Source organism: Anolis carolinensis, chromosome 2 (genome assembly GCF_035594765.1).
Source record: "Anolis carolinensis isolate JA03-04 chromosome 2, rAnoCar3.1.pri, whole genome shotgun sequence".
Classification (NCBI taxonomy): domain Eukaryota; kingdom Metazoa; phylum Chordata; class Lepidosauria; order Squamata; family Dactyloidae; genus Anolis; species Anolis carolinensis.
In genome coordinates, this window is record NC_085842.1 from 171,682,248 (window position 1) to 171,705,035 (window position 22,788).

General features: G+C 42.0%; 1 protein-coding gene across 2 annotated transcripts in view; it reads right to left on the reverse strand.

The window, feature by feature from the left end:
• kif5a (kinesin family member 5A) overlaps positions 1 to 22,499 on the reverse strand; it is a 96,431-nt gene extending 73,932 nt beyond the window's left edge. For both annotated transcript variants that reach the window (XM_003223624.4, XM_008115066.3), the window contains exon 1: positions 22,067 to 22,499. In XM_003223624.4, the coding sequence (XP_003223672.1) occupies positions 22,067 to 22,195 (129 nt within the window). In that variant the 5' untranslated portion in view covers positions 22,196 to 22,499. The remainder of the gene's footprint in view (positions 1 to 22,066) is intronic.
• Between the last annotated feature and the right edge of the window lie 289 nt (positions 22,500 to 22,788).

The following is a 22,788-nucleotide window of genomic DNA, read 5'->3' on the forward strand; positions in this document are numbered from 1 at the left end:
CTGCAACGCTGCTTTGTGGTGCCCAAAGCTGGACTGAAAATCAATTTCCTAGGAAGAGAAGAAGTTGCAGAAATCCTCTAATCTGCTTAGCAAGAACCAAGGAGCCTGGGACTGAGTGACCTAATGAAAGCTCAGACTTGACAGGATACTGGGTGCAGAAAAGCGGCTTTCGGAACAACAAAGGATGTAGCCAAAGCATAGTCGCAGGGCGAGAAGGTTGTGGCTGGAACAGCTGGATGCAGCTGGATTCCAGAAGAGAAATGCTGAAAGAGATCATAAGGGGTATAAACATCATGGGGTGAGCCATGGGCAGTGGAAAGCCAATTGGGTGCTGAGGGGCAACGCTACACTTTTAAAATAGAAGGCATCTAGGATTGAACCCAGGGCCTTTTTGTACAACACAGTCATATCACAAAGATGCCATGCTTCCTTTTTGTGGAATCCCGGGGTTTGTAGATTACTTGGAAGTATCAGAGCACTTGTAATAATGATAATCTTTATTCTTATACCCTGCCTCCATCTCCCCGAAGAGACTCGGGGCGGCTCACATTGGGCAAGAGCCCAGTCAAATACAATAAAAAACATAAAACATCAAATAACAAGAACCACACACACAAGAGTCAACATTAACATAAAAATAGCAAAACATTGGTAAACGGCATAAATTAAAATACAACAATAAATACAGCAATAAAATCATAAAAACGAACTGGCCGCTACATTTGTAAACATGAGGTAGTTGATAAAGTGCTGCTTGTACCTGGGCTTAAGATCCTACTCCACATTTCAGGAGTCCACTGCATGTTGTCATGGTAGCTAAAGTGGGATCCAAGTGGTATTGCTGAGCAGTGTGGAAGGACATGTAGCCTCATTCTATATGCTTTGGGTCATGGATGGGAACTTATGCTTTGGGTCATAGATGGGAACTGTAACCCATTGCAGTGGCGCAGTGAGTTTGTTAAACCCTTGTGCTGCTAAACTGTTGACCTGAGGGTTGGTGGTTTGAATCTGCGAGATGGCAGAGCTCCCGCTGTTAGCCCTAGCTCATATCAACTAGCAGTTTGAAAATATGCAAATGTGAGTAGATAAATAGGTATTGCTTCAGGGGGAAAGACATGAAGACATTCCATGCAGTCGTGCCGGTCACACAACTATGAGATGACAATGCAGGCTCATTGGCTTGAAAATGGGGAAGAGTACTTCCCCCAGAGCCAGAGATAAGCACCGCCTCCAGAGCCGGAAATGAAAGGAGAAGCCTTTTCCTTATCTGTGTACATGTGTCACATTGTATTGTAACAAGGCATTGATTGTTTGTAATCTGCTCTGAGTCCCCACGGGCAGAAAGATGGTATATAAATAAAGTGTTGTTGTTGTTGTTGTTATGCCCTCCCCCTAAAAAGACAACCTAATCCCTCCTCAAAAACAGATGACATGAAAAGATATACACACTTTTGTGTATGCAAATTTAGAATTGTATTGTTGAAGACTTCCGTGGCCAGAATCACTGGGTTGCTGTGAGTTTTCTGGACTGTATGGCTGTGTTCTAGAAGCATTCTTTCCTGACATTTCACCCACATCTATGGCAGGTATCCTCAGAGGTTGTGAAGTATACAGCCCGGAAAACTCATAGCAACTCACTAATTTAGAATTAATTACTATGGACTGCCATTCTGTTGGTTAGTTCCACCTAGACTCATTCAGTGAGTCTTGGCATCTAATCTAGTTAGGATGAAAAACAGGTTTTTTCTATCAATGAAAAGAGGCAGTTAAAGCAGAGGAGAGCCATGATATTGTGCAATAAATCCCATCAATTGATGTTTTATCCTGCTGCAATTGTGCTTTAGCAGCATTGTGTGATAAAGTCCTATGATGTAAAACAAATCCATCTATCTCTGTGTGTGCATACTGGGGTCAGAAATACATTTTGAGTCAATAGTCTTGAAAGAGGTCATATTTTTATGCCTACCCGACACCTTGACAATGTGGACATGTGTTAGGTTTATACAGAGTCTCCAAAAGAAAAAAAAGATACAGAAAAAATGCTAGTCTTTTAAAATGCAAATTGCTAAATGCACTTAATTGGTGGGGAGTACACTAAAGCATAGTCAGACTATGGAGAAATGTTCTCTAAATTAGTTAAATTGTGCAAATAATTACACATCTGGGTGAAATGTGTTTTAACTGGGCACAAATGTCAGCGTGGAAAGAAAACATCAAGTGGAGAAGACATTGCGGCTGAGACTGGAAGTTATGTTTGGGCTCACACTTTGGCTCACTTCAGATCTTGCTCTTCCAAATCTGACATTACTTTGCTTCATCCACTAATTGATGGCTTCTTAAAGTAATTGTTGATGCCCACAATAAAGCCAAATATATTTCCAAAGAAAACCTACATTTGCAAATAATACCTCAATACATTGTATGAATCACAAAATATGACAAGCTCTGCAGGAAAAAATACAACCCAGTACATAACCTTGAAAGAAATTACTTTTCTGGCTATATTTACCATTGTTTTCAGCCACTTATTATGTCGATTGAGCATTCTGGGAATTATAGTCCTACAAATTAAAGTTTCTAAACTCTCTTCCAAAGTGGCCAGACAGATGCATTTGACTTCCTTTATAAGCTAGGCATGAAGAGAACAAGCCCTCTCTTTTGCTGTTTGCAACTGGTACTTTACAGTCTATCTCAGTGGTTCCCAACCTGTGGTCCGTGGACCACCAGTAGTCCACAAGAACTAAAATGTGGTCTACAGCCTCACCGTTACTGCTATAATTAATAACACAATCTAACCAAAAAAAAATCTTGGTATCTTTGTTTTTTGGGGTGCTGATTCAGAAAATTGCATTGGATAGACCACACCAGCTCTAGATTATTAAATATGGCTTTCTGTGGGCAAGCAGATGGCGAGTACCGGATGGCATATGGTCTGTTTCTGAAACTAGAGCTAATGTTGGAGAGTGGTCCATGGTCAAAATGGTCCCTGATCAAATAAAGGTTGGGAACCACTGGTCTATCTCATATGAAAGGTCTGCTTTGGCATTGTGGACAATAGCCCTTGATAGATCTACCTTCTATTAAGATATCAAAACTGTTTTATGGCTGTTTAAACTAAGGCATATACCAGTATGTTCTATCAGTTAATTCTATACAATGATTACCGTATTTATTTACAGCATTTATATTCCGCCCTTCTCACCCCGAAGTGGACTCAGGGCGGATCACATTACACATATAGGCAAACATTCAATGCCTTTTAACATAGAACAAAGACAAACAAACATAGGCTCCGAGCGGGCCTCGAACTCATGACCTCCTGGTCAGAGTGATTCATTGCAGTGATTCATTGCAGCTGCTCTCCAGCCTGTGCCACAGCCCGAGCCCAGTATATACTCGAGTATAAGCCGACCCGAATATAAGCCGAGGCACCTAATTTTACCACAAAAAAACTGGGAAAACATTGACTCCAGTATAAGCCAAGGGTGGTAAATTTCAGAAATAAAAATAGATACCAATAAAATTACATTAATTGAGGCATCAGTAGGTTAAATGTTTTTGAATATTTACATAAAGCTCAAATTTAAGATAAGACTGTCCAACTCTGATCAAATCAGTATTCTCATCTTCTTCAATGTAAATGTGCTTATGTATCCTTTTAACAATAATAGAGTAAAATAATACATGTAATAATAATAATAATAATAATAATAATAAATTAATAATACAGGAAAATAATACAAGTAATAATAAATAGAGTAAAATAATAAATGTAATAATAATAATAATAACAATAATAATAATAATAATATCAAACTGAAATAATAAATGTCTTAATAATAATAATAATAATAATAATAATAATAATAATAATAATAATAATAATAGAGTAAAATAAATGTAATAGTAGCAACAATAATAGAGAAAAATAATAAATGTACCATATATTATCGAGTATAAGCTGACCCAAATATAAGCCAATCAAGACCCTCACCCGAGTATAAGCCAAGGGGGGCTTTTTCAGTCTTAAAAAAGGGGCTGAAAAACAAGGCTTATACTCAAGTATATACAGCATATTTTAAATGAAGAAGTATTCAGATCAATACAATATTCGTGAATCTGCTCAATAATTATAGGCTCCACAGTATGCATGTTTAATCCAGAACGTAATATAAGCATAACATCAGAATCTAATTTGTGGCATTTTAATGGACACTGTGAGCTCAGACACAACAGAAAAAAAACCATGAACTAGAGATCATGAAGTCTGAGAGGGTGTGATATTGATAACTGCCATAGATAGATCACATCTGAATACTGCATATTTTTGCAAATGCTGCCTACCATATTTTTCAAGGGGATCTACACATCTATGGCCCCTTCTACACAGCTGTATAAAATCCACATTATATGGATTATATGGCAGTGTGGACTTAGATAATCCAGTTAAGCAGACATTGTAGATTATCTGCCTTGATCTTCTGGGTTATATGGCTGTGTGGAAAGGACCTGAGATTACCAAATGCTGCATTTCATAGATAGCCAAGTGATGTCACATTACATAATATGTTTTTTAAAAATCACCTTTTGTCACATTTCCATACATTCTTGGACTGTTTCACAAAACCATTCAGTCTCTCCAACGAACCCAAGTATAAGGGATAATCTAGTGGACTGATTAAAATAATTTGGGATTAAGCTATATGTTGAGCCCCTGATGGCGCAGCGGATTAAACCACTGAGCTGCTGAACTTGCTGACTGAAAGGTTGGTGGTTCAGATCCGGGGAGCAGGGTGAGCTCCCACTGTTAGCCCCAGCTTCTGGCAATTTAGCAGTTCGAAAACATGGCAATGTGAGTAGATCAATAGGTACCGCTCCGGTGGGAAGGTAAGGGCGCTCCATGCAGTCATGCTAGCCACATGACCTTAGAGGTGTCTACCGACAATGCCAGCTCGTCGGCTTAGGAATGGAGAGGAGTAACAGCCCCCAGAGTCAGACACAACTAGACTTAATGTCAGGGGAAAACCTTTACCCTTAAGCTATATGTTAAGACGCATTAAGAGCCACACATCTGAATGAAACGTACTCTGTGTGTATGTGTTTGCAAGTCACCCATCGAATTTCTCCCAAAACGTGTAGCACAACCAAATGCATCCGTACATCTTCCCCCATCCTTTCCACTTCAACCTGCCTGTAAGATTTTCTGCAGAACAGAGTACTTTCCTTCTCATGGTTGCCAGGCTACAAATAGTCTAATCCCACCCAAGGTGGGAACTGGCCATTTCTCTTTTGCTTCAAAGCAGTCACCAGATTCAGTTTCCAGTGAGTGCTGAAATTCAGCACAGGGTAAATGAAAATGCATTTTCACGCATTGCAGTAATTCACCATATTTAATGTAAAAAATGAATCCAGATCTCCAAGGGACCATATCACAAGATTCTCTCTCTTCCTTTTCAGACACCCTAAGCAAGTTTCCATCCAGAGGGAAATCTTGTGTTGCACTCCTACATTCCCCTACCTGAGAGAAAGTTTCATTGAACTCACTTAACTTGATGAGTCAACATGTGCAGAAAGGACTGCTAGCTTAAACTCTTATGAGGTCAAGATCAAAGGAGTTCCATTTGATCTTTGAGCTGCTGGAATTAAATTGAGATGGATAGAAAGAGGCTACAAAGAATACATCCCTGGAAGCAATTCTTAAAATATCTTCAAGTCCCAGATGTCAGGGCTTAACTTCATGAAGCAGCCATGTTCTTCTGCCCCATAATTTCTCATGCTACTAGGGACCCTTCCACACAGCTGAATAAAATCCCACATTATCTGCTTTTATATGGCAGTGTAGACTCCAATAACCCAGTTCAAAGCAGATATTGTGAGATTTTCTGCCATGATATTCTGGGATATAGGGTTGTGTGGAAGTGCCCTAGGATATTCATAGCTGATGGAGATGAAAGGAGAACTTTTTTACACCTCTTTAAAAAAAGGAATACATTTCTGGGTTGTTGTATGTCTTTCGGGCCTCTGAGGATGCCTGCCATAGATGTGGGCGAAACGTCAGGAGAGAATACTTCTGGACCATGGCCACACAGCCCGAAAGACATACAACAACCCTGTGATCCCAGCCATGAAAGCCTTCGACAACACATTGAATACATTTCTGACTACTGCATCTCTTCTACCTGCAATTTCACCATGGTAGATGCTCCGTCAATCAAAATAGTGCACAACTCTTAAAGGACAATGTGGACAGCCACAGTTGAGACAAATAAATCCAACAGGAGCTGTAAATGCCTGGAGTTTCCACCATATTCTCCCAGTTTGGTGGAAACATTCTCTGATAGCTGAAGAGCAGTAATCTCTGATAACTGTCTGTGTCACCAAAAACAATAGTGTCTTTCCAGTAATTATGGTTGTTTTTATATTAAGAATACAGACAGTCCTCAAGTTGGAGCCCCTGGTGGCATAGTGGATTAAAGCCTTGTGACTTGAAGGTTGGGTTGCTGACCTGAAGGCTGCCAGGTTCGAATTCAACCCGGGGAGAGCGCAGATGAGCTCCCTCTATTAGCTCCAGCTCCATGCCTGGACATGAGAGAAGCCTCCCAGAAGGATGGTAAAAACATCGAAACATCTGGGCATCCCCTGGGCAACGTCCTTGCAGACGGCCAATTCTCTCACACCAGAAGCGGCTTGCAGTTTCTCAAGTCGCTCCTGACATGAAAAAAAGTCTTCAAGTTATGAACAAGATAGGTACTGTAGGTTTGTTCTTAAGTTGAATTTGTTTGCAAGTTAGAATAGGTACATTTTGAAGTGTTAAGTCCAGCCACATATACGTGTGTGTATAGCTTTGGACAGCACAGGGAAGGGTTAACACCCCATGTGGTTGTTTTGCTGCCTGTGCCCCTGTTCAGAAGATTTCCACTCACTTTCTGTCCCCATGACAATTGGATTTTGAGGTTGCAAGTGGTTCAGGAAATCTATCAATGTCAAAGTCTGTGTGTGTGTGTGTGTGTGTTTGTACCATGAAGGCTCCTGCATGATTTGATGGGTCTGGGCCAAACTTGGCACACATATCCTTCATTATCCAACTTAAAATAAACCCCACCCTTTTAGCCTCAGAAAATAGGGAAAGAAAATGAACAAAGCTGATTGGGTCTGGATAGGTGACATGGCCCTCTGTCTTGTGAGCGGGAAACAAAGGGAGTGAAGCAGATTAGCCACTGCTAGGTGTGTATGAGGGGAGAAAGGAAGGGAGGGGAGAGAGATTGGAGAGAGCGGATTGGCTGTGGCTAGGTGAAGTGGTCCTCTGTGATGTCACTGGGAAAGACAGGGGGTTAAGCATCTTGGGTAATGCCAGGTGACATGTGTATGAGTGTAAGGGAGGAAGGGAGGAGGGAACAAAGGAAAGAATAGAAGGGGAAGAAAAGGAAAGGAAAGGAAAGGAAAGGAAAGGAAAGGAAAGGAAAGGAGGAAAATATGAGGGGAGGAAAGGAAAGTAAGAGAAAGAAGCGATGAAGGGAGGGAGGAATGAGAAGAAAAGAAGGGAAGGGAAGGAAGGAAGGAAGGGGATGAAAGAAAGAATGAGGAGGGAAGAAAAAAGAAAGAAAGGAAGGAAGGAAGGAAGGAAGGAAGGAAGGAAGGAAGGAAGGAAGGAAGGAAGGAAGGAAGGGCCACAAAGAGAGTCTGCCCAAAGAGAGTTGCCAGAACATTACTATGGAGACATTGGCCCCTTCCACCCTGCTCCTATATCCCAGTATCTGATCCCAGATTATCTGCTTTTCCCAGATTATCTAGTAGTGGAGACTCATATAATCCAGTTTGAAGCAGATAATCTGGGATAAGAACCCAGGCTATAGGACAGTGTAGAAAGGGCCATTGTGAGATAAGCCTTCTCAGAGCTGGAGGAGACAGTAATAATAATAAATCTTTATTTGTACCCCTCCACCATCTCCCCGAAGGGACTTGGGGTGGCTCACAGAAGCACTTCAAGTGCCACTTATAAACAACAATACATAAGTATAAACACAATGACATAAGTATAAAAACAACAACGCACATAAAATCCCAGCTAATAAAGCTGTAAAAATGATAAAAATTATAAAATTTTCTAAAACGCAGTAAAACTTGGGAGTAAAGCTGACTATCTGCATTAACAAAGTGTGAAGTGAAATAAACAGTGGATCATTGAGCTGATCATAATTACACAGGATCAAAGGCCTATCTGAAGAACCATGTTTCTAAACTCACCCAAAAGGCTTGAAGAGTGGAGGCTAATCTAATTTCTTTAGGGAGGGTATTCCAGAGTCGGGGAGCCATTACCGAGAAGGTCCTCTCTCTCGTCTCCACCAACCGTACTTGAGACGGTGGTGAGACTGAGAGAAGGGCCTTCCCAGCAGATCTCAATGTCCATGCCGGTTCATATAAGGAGATGCAGTTTCGAAGATAGGTTGGACTCGAATCATATAGGGATTTATACGTAATCACCTGCACTTTGAATTGGGCTCGTAAACTTGTCTGAAGCCAGTGGAGCTGCTTTATAAGGGGTGTGATATGCTCCCTAAAGCTCACCCCGGTTAGTAATCTGGCTGCTGATCTTTGCAATTTCTGAGTCATCTTCAAAGGCAGGCCAACGTAGAGTGCATTACAGTAGTCCATTCTGGATGTAACTAATGCATGGACCACTGTGGCCAAGTCAGGCTTTTTGAGGTATAGTCACAGTTGGCACACAAGTTTAGACTGTGCAAAGGCCCACCCGCCCACTGCCGAGACCTGAGCCTCAAGCATCAGCACTGAGTCCAGGAGGACCCCAGAATGCGGACCTGTGTCCTCAGGGAGAGTGTAACTCTATCAAGCACAGGTTGCCACCCTATGCCTCACGACTGACCAGGAAGACCTCTGTCTTGTCTGGATTAAGCCTCAGTTTGTTGACCCTCATGCAGTCCATCATGGCTGCCAGGCACTGGTTTAGGATCCGGGGAGCTTTCTTGGAAACAGTAGTAGAGTTGAGTGTCATCCGTGTACAGATGGTACCCAACTCCAAAACTCCAGATGATTCACCCAGCAGTTTCATGTAGATGTTAAAAAGCAGTAGCAAATAGTGGTTACAATGATACCTGAGCAATGCCAGGTATATATGCCGATGTCAGATATTCCCACAAGTTGTGTGGGTCTACTCTCAAAAGACTCATTTTCCCATCAAATGACACAAGGCAGGTAGTTGCTAAGAAGGTATTTTCAATGATAGCATCCTGATTGTGAAATGCCCTCCCAGAAAGGCTTGTCCAACAACTACTTTGTAACATTTTTGGCACTGTTGTGAAGACACTTCTATCCTCTTAAGCATTTTAGTCCTACTTTTTCCAACCATAATAGCGCTTTTCAGATCTTTCTACTGCTGTTGTCTTCAGCTATCTTTTACACTGGTTTTATTTAGCTAAGTTCCAATTCATACAGTAGTCCAAGAAGGACACATTTTACACAAAAAAGTGAAACAGATAATTTCTTAAGTATCTCCGCATGAAACAATTTCCACTCTCGGGTCTGGGAGGCTCTATGGTCCAGCTGTTGCTTAGCCAGACTTATCAAATAAATCACCTTAGTTACCTATTACACAGCAGAGTCACAAATAGGATTCCCAGATCTCTGTCTCTGGACTTTCGTCTCCGGGCTTCCAGTGGGGAGAAATCTCATGGCAGGTCACTATCTTGAGATTGGGTGTTTTCCTCATTTCTTAGATGTGATGCTTTTAATAATAATAATAACTTTATTTTTATACCCCGCCTCTATCTCCCCAAAGGGGACTCTGGGCGGCTTACATGGGGCCAAGCCCGAATAAAAGCAATAGCAATATAAAACACAACAATAGACAAAAAACATGCACAATTATAAAAATTTAAACATTAGCCAGTAAAAACAAATGACAAGAGCTAATAAAAACATGGATTAAAACGGAGAGGTTGTAAAAGTAGACTGGGTAAGGTGCACCATATAAATATTGTAAATACGAGGTGACTGATAAAGTGCTGCAAATTCTTGGAAGTGCAAATTGGGATGGGAATAGACCCTGTGTCTTTATCAAGTTGACATAGGTAAAAAGTGTAAACCGGTACAGGAATGGTCACAGATACAGACTGCTATGGGGATGAGCAATCTTTAACTAAAGGCCTGAGTAAAGAGCCAGGTTTTCAAGCTCTTTCTGAATGCTACCAGAGTGGGGGCTTGCCTGATTTCCCTGGGGAGCGAGTTCCAGAGCCGGGGGGCCACCACGGAGAAGGCCCTCTCTCTCGTCCCCATCAACCGTGCTTGTGACGGAGGTGGGAGCGAGAGGAGGGCCTCCCCCAACGAACGAAGAGATCGTGCAGGTTCGTAGGGGGAGAGGCAATCACTAAGGTAGGAGGGTCCCAAACCGTTCAGGGCTTTGTAGGTGATCACGTGCACCTTGAATTGGGTCCAGAAGGTGAATGGCAGCCAGTGGAGCTCCTTAAGCTTTTGATATCATGGTACACTATAGCAGTGGGAGATGCTTAAGGTATCACACTTAATGACATCACAAGGGTTCATCTCAATGACATCAACCTTGTAATATCAACAGGGCTGCCCTCACTCCCAGGACATCACAAAGGATTGTGCCTACCTTTTAGGGACAGTCCTGACCTGGCAAGTCTAGCTACCAAGTTGCCAAGTTTGCTGATAGCACCAAATTAGGAGGAGTAATACACTAGAAGATAGGAACAGAAAGGAAACTAATATTAATGCATTGGAAGCTGGGCCAAACCTAGCAAAATTAATATTAACAGAGATAAATGTAAGGTGCTCCACCAAGGTAGGAAATATTAAATGCAGAAAACAGGATGAGTGACATCAGTAGAGGTACAGTCCTGGTTTATCATCTGCCACCTTACTTTTTACACTACATTTAAAACTACCTCCATCTTCTCACTTTCCCCCTGTACCCCCATTTAACTTGAGTTGCTGCGAACGGAGTTCAAGTGCAAAACAATTTGCACTTAGTTAACTCAGGCTGGATCTACACTGCCATGTATCGCAGGATCTGACCCCAGATTATCTGTTTTGGGTTATAAGAGTCTGCACTACCAGATAATCTGGGATAATCAGATAACCTGGGATCAGATCCTGGGATATAGGGAAGAGTAGCTCCAGCCTCACTAGCAGAGAGAGGAGCTGAATTATGCCCTCCCAGTAGACTCAAGCGAAAGCAAAACAATGCAGCCTCTTTAATATGTTATGTTTTTGAGTGTAATTTTTGTTATTTTGAACATGCTATGATATTGCTTGGCTACCTGTCCTTGTTTTCATCTGAAATGTTAGGTATGCTAGCAGGAAAGCAATGTGTGTGAAAAGTATCTAGGGGTCTTAGAAGACTGCAAGTTAAACAGTGTAATGCAATAGTCAAAAGGCCATTGCTATTGTAGGCTACATCCATAGGAGGATAACTTCCAGGTTGAGGGAAATAATAGTCCCTCTCTAATCTGCTTTATTGAGACCTCACCTGAAATACTGTGTCTAGTTTTGGGCACTATAATTTAAGAAGGATATTAGCAAGCTGGAATATGTCCAGAAAAAGTTGATAAAGATCATCAAAAGTCTAGAAACCAAGCCCTAGGAGGAATGCCTTAGGGAATTTTTCATATTTAACTTGGAGAAGATAAAATTGATAGATGATATGTCACCATATTAAAATATCTCAAGAGATGTCATGTAGAAGATGTGGAAAGAAGTGATGAGTGGAGTGTCGAAGGGTTTGGTCCTGGGCCCAGTTCTGTTCAACATCTTTTTTAAGGACTTGGATGAAGGTTTCGAGGGCGTAATTATCAAGTTTGCAGATGACACCAAATTGGGAGGGATAGCTAATACTCCAGAAGGCAGGATCAGAATTTAAAATGATCTTAACAGATTAGAGAGCTGATTGGCCAAAACGAACAAAATGAATTTCAACAAAGACAAATGTCAGATACTCCACCTAGGCAGAAGAAATGAAATGCAAAGATTCAGGATGGGTGACGCCTGGCTCGACAACAGTCCATGTGAGAAAGATCTTGGAGTCTTCGTGGACATCAAGTTGAACGTGAGCCAACAGTGTGATGCAGCAGCTAAAACAGTCAATTGGATTTTGGGCTGCATCAAAAGGACTATAATGTCTAGATCGAGGGAAGTTATTGTGCCTCTCTATTCTGCTTTGATCAGACCTCACCTGGAATATTATGTCCAATTCTGGCCACCACAGTTCAAAAGAGATATTGACAAGCTGGAAAGTGTCCAGAGGAGAGTAATAAAATGATTAAAAATCTAGAGACCATGAATCTCTATGAGAGTGTCTTAAAGAACTGGGTATATTTAGCCTGCAGAAGAGAAAGTTGAGAGAAGACATGATAGCCATGCATAAATATGTGAAACAGTGTCATAAGGAAGAGGGAACAGGCTTGTTTTCTGCTGCTCTGGAAACTAGGATTCGGAGTAATGGGTTCAAATTACAGCAAAGGAAATTCCACCTGAACATTAGGAAGAACTTTGTGACTGTAAGAGCTGTTCAACAACTGAACTCTCTGCCTTAGAGTGTGGTGGAAGCTCCTTGCTCGGAAACTTTTAAACAGAGGCTGGATGGCCATCTGTCAAGGGTATTTTATGTGTGCTTTTCTTACATGGCAGGGGGTTGGACTAGATGGCCCGTGTGGTCTCTTCCAAATCTATTATTATATAATTCTATTATTCTAAGATAGAGTGAACGTTTTCTGCAATTCCAGAGACTAGAACATGAACCACTGGGCTCAAATTACAAGAAAAAAAATATTCCACCTAAATATTAGGGGGGGAAATGTGACAATAAAAACAATTCAGTAGTATAATGGCCTGCTTTAAAGGGTGATGGACTCTCCTTCTCTGGAGGACTCTAAACTATAGTTAAGGGACATCTTTGAGAAGTGCTGCAGTTGTATATTCCTGCATTGCAGCATGTTAGACTACCTCTTCCAACTCTTAGATGTGAAGACCTAAATTGGGAGAGAGGTGGGATATAAATAAATAAATAAGATTCTTTTTTTCTGGGGTTGGTAGCATAGCGTTCTTCTGATATTGGGAAAATAAACTTAAATTAATAGTAAATGATCCTCTGGCAACATGCCGGCATATGTAGTATGCTCTGACATACCTCTGTGATGAATGGCCACCTCTATGAGATCTCTAAGAAATCTCTCACCATTGTCTATTCAAATTAGAGGTGATGCAAGTTGTAGTTGAGAAGTATTAGGATCACTCTCCCACAGCTCAAAGACTGCCCAATGCAAATATAGTTGAAAACTTGAAAATCTAAGATGAAAGTTCAGGGACTTTCATTAGGATGAGAAGTGCTTCCCCACTAGGATGGAAGTATCAGTTGCTATCTTAATTGCAGCAATGGTTTCTACATTAACTCCTCTATAGAAACATTAAAATCCAAATATCACCTTCTGACACTTTTTTTTTAAAAAAAATGGTAGTGCTTAAGTGGATCATCTATTTATCTGCAACTCTGCTCGGTTACAAACTTCAGCATTCATACCTCGATACTATCTGCAGGTTATAAATAATTCCTCCAGTGCAGTGCACTGATTTGAATATTGGACTAGGACTCTGGAAACCTGGGTTCAAATTCTTATTGAGCTATGGCCATCCATAGGCTGACTTTGGGCAACTTGGGAGACAGTTCCCAGCTGCAGACAAGAAAATCCTATAGAAGGTTTGCCATGTGTCAGCTTCAAATTGAAGACATAAAACAAAAATAATTCCGGAGGGTAGTAATATTTATGAGTGTAAGGTGTTTTTTTCTGTGTGCACATGTACCTTATCTATGACTATATAGTCTGATCATTTTAACAGCTCTAGTTATACTTTAACTATACTCTATTTATACTATGACAGCGCTCCATGCAGGTATGCCGGCCACATGACCTTGGAGGTGTCTGAGGACAATGCCGGCTCTTCAGCTTAGAAATGGAGATGAGCACCAACCCCCAGAGTCGGACACAACCAGACTTAATGTCAGGGGAAAACTTTTACCTTTACCTAGTTATACTTTTGGCTTTAAATTGAAGTATCTACTTCTAAATTGCAGCATCTACTGTGTTTTAATGTTTATATATTTGTATATTTTTAATTGGATACCAATGCTTTTATGTCAAGCTGCTTTGAGTCCCCTTTGGGGAGATAAAGCGGGGTATAAATAAATATGATGATGATGATGATTTTTTGTGTTATTACTTTATTTTAATGCATCTCTCAGCCCCAGAGGAATACATTGGCAAACCTCTTCTTAACCAATACTGCCAAGAAAATCCTGTGATAGGGTCAGCTTCAGGTCACCATAGATCAAAAACTACTTGAAGGCACACAATCACAAGGTGTCTGCCTCTGGAGAAGGGGAATGTATATAAAAATGCACAATCAAATGGAAATTTTGTAATCTTGAACAAGACCAATGAGTGGTCCCGTTGCCAGCTTTCAGTCAGAACAAGTTTCCCTTTCTGGTCAATTCTGTTTCTGGTCAATCCAGACTTTTATACTTCTATAGTCCTTTCATCCATAAATAACTTTGAGTGATACTGAAGTCTAAAACTCTAAAATCAGGACAGTAAATAAAGAACAACACTCTGAAAAGAGGGGAAATCCAGCCATGAAACAATCAGGGCCAGCTAACACACCCCAAAGGATTCCCTCAGGCTGGAAGCAGCTGGGCTTTGAACTGCAATGCCATTTAATGCTAATTGAGCTGGCCAATTACAACATTCACACTGGCCTTCAACAGGCAAGAGTTCTTTTTCCCACCCTGGACATTCCACAGATATATAAACCCCACTTGCCTAGTTTCCAACAGACTTCACAACCTCTGAGAATGCCTGCTACTATAGATGTGGCTTCTGGAACATGGTCATACAGCCTGGAAAACTCACAGCAACCCGATGCTGAAGTCTTTTGCATTGGAGTTATTCCCTGCTACTGTTATATCTTTACCTTGGGTTTATTGCTGAATTTAGTTTATTACATTTATGTTTCATTTGCACAATTCATGGTCATAAATTTTATTCTAAATTGCAAAGATCACTTTTCGTTATTGAGCAGTGGTTAATAAAATATAACAAGCTGATAAAATATAACAATTTAAAAATAATGTGCATGTATTAAATCAAGGGGGCCGCAGTGCCGCCCACTAAGCTGCAGAACTTGCTGACCAGAAGGTCAGCGGTTTGAATCTGTGGAACAGGGTGAGCTCCCATTGCTAGCCCCAGCTTCTGCCAACCTAGCAAATGTGAGTAGATCAATAGGTACTGCTTCGACTTGAAGGTAACAGTGCTTCATATAGACAAGCTGGCCACATGACCTTGGAGGTGTCTATGGACAACGCCAGCTCTTCGGTTTAGAAATGGAGATGAGCATCAACCCCCTGAGTCAGACATGACTAGACTTAATGTCAAGGGGAAACCTTCACCGTTTATTAAAGTCAAAGCTTGAGGAAATATTTGTATTGTATTTTTCCCTAGCTCTCATTCACCCTACTTCCCTGTTTGTAGAGGAGATAAAATACTATGTAGAGCACTAGGAATAATAATAAATAACAACAACAACAATCACACAGTCCTAGACACTTGGGAAGTGTTCGACTTGTGATTTTGTGAAACGAAATCCAGCATATCTATCTTGTTTGCTGTGTCATAATAAAATAATAACAACAACTCTATTTTTGTACTCCGCCTCCATCTCCCCGAAGGGACTCAGGGCAGCTTACATATGACACAAGGTGCCTAAAACAACACATAAAATAAACGCCCAGTACAATACAAAATAAAACCACCAGTATAAAAAACAACAATTTGAACTCAGAACAGCCCAATAACCTATAGTGTCAACTGCCGTAAAAACATGGCCAACTGTAAATAAGAAGAAAGGAAAGGGATAGGGCAAATTGTAGTGAAGGAACAAGGGAGTCGGATGAAAGTGCTATGCTGTATCATAATTGCATACCACTGGGCTAGACATTCTCAAAGGCTTGTCTAAAGAGGAAAGGGTAAACAATAGGATCTAGAAAGTAATGGGTTAGGAGACACATTGAAAGCAAATCCTTCTGCTGTCACAATACTATTAAAGGGAAAAGTTTGTTTTCTGGGTGACAACCCGATAAGCTTTGTGATCCTAAATTATACCTTTCATGTATGTTGTCAGTTTAGCCTTCATGCTGTATAGATCCATTAAGTCAAATCCTCCATTTGAAAGGGTTTTCAAGTTGTAACCATATTATCCCTGGATGCCAAGCGAACAATGTAGCCTGGAGAGCCAGGCCTTCTACAAAATGGAATTCTGCCTCCAAGATAAAAAAAAGAGAAACAGCCCCAGCTTCCATTTTAGCTGCTCTAAAAGATGATAACAGACTGGTGCACCGTGATCATCTGGAGGCTGAAACCTTTTCCTTTTACACTTTGAGATTTGCACACTAATTAAGTGGAAGGGAAGCGTGAGTCATAGTAGCCATGCTGGCCTCTTAACAAACCTCTAAAAAGCCACAGCCAAGTCACACTTGTAATCAGAGACAGATGAAATGTCACCAAATAATAAGCAAGCGTTCCAATTACCCAACACTCTTTTTCACCAAGGAAGAGAGAAAGACTGGGGGCTCACAACTAAAGAGTTGGTTTTCTATCATGTCAGGCCAATCGGTGGGAGTGTAAAGAGATTAAGAAATTCTGGAAAAAAAAAATCATGATCACTCACAAAAAATCTTAAATAAAAAATTCGATCTCAAACCCGAGTATCATCTGCTAAACCTAATCGATATTGAATTAAGAAGAAACGAAGACATACTATTTTTTCACATAACAGCGGCAGCGCGGTCACTGATAGCATAGAGATGGCGAACCAAAGAAATCCCATCAGAAGAAGCCTGGATCATCAAACTAAGGGACTATATGGATTTGGACTCTATGACATTCTTACAACAAGACCAAACAAGATGACAGAAGACTGACTGGTCCCTGGTAAAAAAAAGTAGCTCCAGGAAAAACAACACATTGCATTTGAATAGATCATAGTTAATGAGGGTACCCAAAATAAGAAGAAATGAATATTTGATAGAGTAAGGGTAGAAAATAAGGATGAAGACATAGAAAATATTAGAAATAATTTCTTGTGAATTATTACCCCTGTGGAATGGACCGGAGGTCCACTACATTTAGATGTATACTCTTTCCCTTCTAATTTCTGTTTTTTTTTTAAGTTCTTTTCCCCTTTTTATTTCCTTTCCCCTATCCCCAATTCCCCTCTGCACTGTAAACTTCCTGAAAAACTCACAATAAAAACTATTTTTTAAAAAGCCAATCCAATTACCGTGATTCCCTGAAAATAAGACAGTGTCTTATATTAATTTTTGCTCCCAAAGATGCTCTAGGTCTTATTTTCAGGGGATGTCTTATTTTTCCATGAAGAAGAATTATTGTTGAACAAAAAAACAAACATTTATTATATACTGCACAGTAGTTGTCATCATAAACCAGCATAACCAGACAAACTGTGAATCCTATCAAAAATTTCTTGTTACTACCATCATTTCCACGTACAACACTCTATGGTATGTATCTTTACCGATCCTGCATGCTCTGGTGTTCTGTTCATTGGGAATGCTTCCAAACAAAAACTTTGCTAGGTCTTACTTTCAGGGGAGGCCTTATATTTAGCAATTCAGCAAAACTTCTACTAGGTCTTATTTTCTGGGGATGTCTTATTTTAGGGGAAACAGGGTAGTAAGGTTGGGGGGAATTTTAAAAAAAATTAAAATTCCACCCAGAGATGTTCAGCATGAGATTAAAAAAAACTGTTAAGCCAAAGTAATCGATAAGTACGAATCGCTATGCATTAGCAAGGGTGGTGTGATTTCCACCCATCCCAAGAACCCCATCAGGTTAAGAACCTGATGATGATAGGGGAGTTGTATAAGCAGGCTTGAAGAGGATGCCTTCTGGGAATGCCTGCAAAATCCCACTTGCATTTGCTTTCCATCACATCTGAAATTACATACAATTGTGCCAACTGCAGGCGGGAGAGGATCGAAACAATGCTGAAGTCTGGGGGATTTGGAGGTGTAAAATGAACCATTTAGATGGCAATGGTTTCTATGATGGACGGAGGGAGCAACACACAATGGAAGGGAGTGGTTCTTAGGAAGCCGACTGTCCCCTGTCACTGCTGTGAGATGACGAAGCAGCAGCCAGGCAAGGCAAGAGCATTACACCACGCTGCTCGGTCTCTCTGGAACGATGGGCATGGTGGCCTCACTGGTGTTTTGTTCCAAAGGAATAAAATCTGGCCTGCTACCTTTCCCAGGGAAGGAAATAAACAAACATGGAAAAACAATAACAGCCAGACACTTCTAATTTGTAAGCACAAATCCACCTTAATATCAGCACGTTGTATTTAAAGGGTCTGCAGCTGATGTGGACTTTACAGCAAACAAGCGTCAATCTGAAATTGTTTCAAGTAGCCAAACAGAAGCTGCTGCCCAGGCCTCAAAAGACAAAGCAAAATAAAGGCCATCAAACTAAGGGAGGAAGCTTCCCATATTTTGGGATTTCTGCATGAGGCACCAACCAGGGATGATTCTGCGGCACAGCAATAGCAAATCAAGAGGCATCTATGTGGGTTTGTTTCAATAATATATATTTTCCTCTACCAAATCAGAGCAAAGGGGATTAATTTGGCACCTAAGTAAACCTGACACTGCAGGTTTCAATGTGCCTGTTTCATAGGAAAGAAGGAGCCCCAGGTGGCACAATGGGTTAAACCAGTGGTTCTCAACCTTCCTGATGCTGAGACCCCTTAATACAGTTCCTCATGTTCTGGTGATCCCCAAACATAAAATTGTCTTAGTTGCTACTTCATAACTGTGATTTTGCTACTGTTATGAATCGTAATGTAAATATCTAATATGTAGGATGTATTTTCATTCACTGGACTAAATTTGGCACAAGTACCCGATTTGAATACTGGTGGGGTTGGGGGGAAGGATTTATTTTGTCATTTTGGAGTTGTAGTTGCTGGGATTTATAGTTCACCTACAATCAAAGAGCATTCTGAACTCCACCAATTATGGAATTGAACCAAACTTGGCACACAGAACTGCCATGACCAACAGAAATTACTGGAAGAGTTTGTTGGGCATTGACCTTGAGTTTTGGAGTTGTAGTTCACCTATATCCAGAGAGCACTGTGGACTCAAAAAATGATGGATCTGTACCAAACTTGGCACAGATGGAGAGATCTTCAGCCTTCTCTGCCAAAGGGGTTCCTATGACCATCAGAAATCTGTGTTTTCTGATGGTCTTTGGCGACCCCTCTGACACCCCCTTGCAACCCCCACAAGGGTCCTGATCCCCAGGTTGAGAACCACTGGGTTAAACCCTTGTGTCGGCAGGACTGCTGACCAAAATATCGACCTTTCAAATCCGGGGAGCGGGATGAGCTCCCATCTGTCAGCTCCATCTGGGCATCCCCTGGGCAATGTCCTTGCAGATGGCCAATTCTCTCACACCAAAAGCGACTTGCAGTTTCTCAAGTTTTTTGCTCCTCACACACACACACAAAAAAAAAACAGAAAGAAGACTCAGGCTTCAATAGCAGGCAGATTGATTGCTTTCTCTGCAGCAAAAGCATAGCAAGGCACTCAGAAACCACAGAGAGATGAGCTGCCAACTAAGGGTTGTGGTAGCCGGTCAAAAAGATGGCCCAAGTTCTAATCCCTGCATATGCCACAAATGGTTGGGTCACCTTGAGCAGGTCCTTCAGATTTGGGGATGCGGGGATGTCACCTGCTCATCACAGCTGTACAAGCAGTGATCAATTGATCACCTTTATGAAGGATGATGTTGAGATAAGGCACCCTCACATCAGCTGGCCTGCCATACAAAGCAGATAACCTACTCATTTCACAACCACACGCTCAGTAAGGTGTCACTCTTTGCAATAAAACAGTTGCATGGGGAGATGTCAGCACCATTGTTGGGCATAGCATGAGCAAGGTGGCACTGGGAGCATAACCATGCTCACTCCCTTGGAAAAAAAACGCATTACCACCATTCCTTCTCTTCTGACAGATGGTGGATTTAGCAACGGGAAAATCCAAACAATCAGCAGGTTGAAAATCCAGAATGGTACCAAGTGACAAGGACAAGGACCGTAGGGACAAGCTTCAGGGGCGTTGCCATTTCCGAGTAAACAACCTCCAGGCGCCTTAGCTAGCCACCTGCACCATTTTAGCCCTGATCTTTATACTGCACAGATGGATGTTATTTCACTGGGTTATGGATACAAACATGGTGATTTGTAAAAAAAAAAAAAATACAGGTGGTAATTAGGCAGGTGACCTTTGGGCATTTTGAGAATGGTAACCTCAGGAGTCACAAGCAGAACTTGGCTAGATGCTCGAAGGATGGGGTCTTAAGGTTTGAAAAGGCAAGATAACATATGGGCTGTGTGAGGGATGGACAGTCGGAAAGGAAAGTAGCTTGTAGTTTCCCTCCCGGCTCCCAAGGGCTCCTTTCTTCCCAGTGGCCAAACCAACAGCTCAGCTAGCCACACCCAGCTGACCAAGCCTGCAGAGCGATGGAGGGAAGCAGCAACGCACAAAAATGGAAGCAGAAACTCAAGGCATCCTTCAGAGAGGGATGGGGAAAGCGTGTTTATGCAGATGGATTTTCATGTCAAAAAGACCATTTTAAAAGGGTAAAGAGAGTGTTGAGCTGAGGGGATCCATAAGGAAACAAGCAGCATGTACGAAAGATCACAGAATAGAATAGATGGCTTGAGAGAAGATTGAGCCTGAGAGCAATCCATAAAAAGAAGGCCTCCCAGTTTTCCCCAACACACACACACACAGAGAGAAAGGGAGAGTGAGGAGGGAGGAAGAGAGGTGGAAAGAACAAGAGAGGTGGAGAAAGAAAGGAAAAAAGGGAAAGAGAGATGGGGAGAAAAGGGGAGAGAGGGATGGAGAGAGAAAAAGAGGGGAAAAGAGAAAGGGAGAGAGGGAGAAAAGGGGGAAGAGAGATGGAGAGAGCATGGCCCCTTCCATACAGCTGTATAAAATCCACATTGAACTGGATTATGTAGCAGTGTGGACTCAGCTAGCCTAGTTCAAAGAGATATTGTGAATTATCTGCCTTGATATTCTGGGTTATATGGCTGTGTGGAAGGGCCCAGAGAGGGGGGAAAGAGGGAAAGAGAGAAGGGGAGAAAAGGAGAGAGATGGAGAGCAAAAAAGAGGGAAAGAGAAAGGAAGAAAGGGAGAAAGGGGGCGAGGGAGAAAAAGAGAAAGGGGGAGAGGGAGAAAAGGGGAGAGAGATTGGCTAGAGTAAAAAGGGAAAGAGAGAAAGGGAAGACAGAAAAAGGGGGGAGATGGAGAGAGGAAAGAGGAAAAAGAGAGATGGACAGTGAAAAAGAGGGAAAGAGAGAAAGGAAGAGAGGGAGAAAAGGGGGGAAAGAGAGGAAGGGATAGAGGGAGAAAAGGAAAAGAGAAAAAGTGGTAAAGAGAGAAGAAGAAAGAGAGAGAGGCAGAGAGAGAAAAAGAGAGCGAAAGAAGTGGGCACACAGGCCCCTTCCACACAGCTGTATAAAATCCACATTGAACTGGGTTATATGGCAGTGTGGACTCAGATAATCCAGTCCTGTGGATTTTCTGCCTTGATATTCTGGGTTATAAGGCTGTGTGGAAGGGTCATGTAGAGGCAGGTGAGGAGAGAGATGGATTGGAAGAAGGGGGAGAGAAGGGGAGAGAAAAAAGATGGGGGAGAAGGGCAGGGAGAAGGAGGAGGTGAGGAGAAAGGGCTATAGATGCAGAAAGCGATATAGACAGGGCCCTTCCACGCAACCCTATATCCCACAATATGAAGGCAGAAAATCCCACAATATCTGCTTTGAACTGGGTTATCTCAGCCCACATTCAGATAATGTGGGATTTTCAACCTTGATATTCTGGGATATAGGGCGGTGTGGAAGGGCCTAGAGACCTCACAAACCCATTTCTTCCCCGCCCTTCACTCACCCCAATGATGACGGTGTCATCGCCTTGGAAAACTGGGATGAATTTATCCCCCCGGATGATCTCCGACTGGTTCAAGGGCCTGAAGCGACAGAGCACTTTGATGCTGCATTCATTGACCTCGGTCGTCATGCTGGCGGGAGAAGGCTCTATTTTGGTGGATGGGAAGAGGTGCGGCGAGGGGCTTGGCGGGGCGCGATTCCCGGGAAAAGGCGCAGGAAAGGAGCCTGGGTGCCTGTCTGCCTGCCTGTCACCCCCCAGCAGCAGCAGAGCGACGGGGCTCTCTCTTGGCTGGGCTGGCGGTCCTCCTGTCTGCAGGCTCTGCTCCTTGGATGCTGCGCTCCCTGAGTCCTCCTCCTCCTGCTATTCCTGCGACTGATGCTTGCAACGCCTGGATCTTTCTCCTCCCTCCTTCCTCTCCTGCTGCAGAAACCGGCAGCATCAGCATCAGGCAAAGGGATGGGCTGGAGAGGCCCAATGGTACCGCTTTTAAGGAGGAGCCATCTCCTGTGCCTTAAGGTGGTAAGGGAAGCCTGAGCAGAGGACTACCCCCATCCTCTCCCCAATAAAAATAACTCAACGATCCACCCAGAGGAAAAGTCTTCTTACCATACATCAAGGGAATCACTGACCACATAAGGAAACTGATGAAAAAACACCACCTATAATAATAATAATAATAATAATAATAATAATAATAATAGTACCACCTGCCAGCAGCAAAG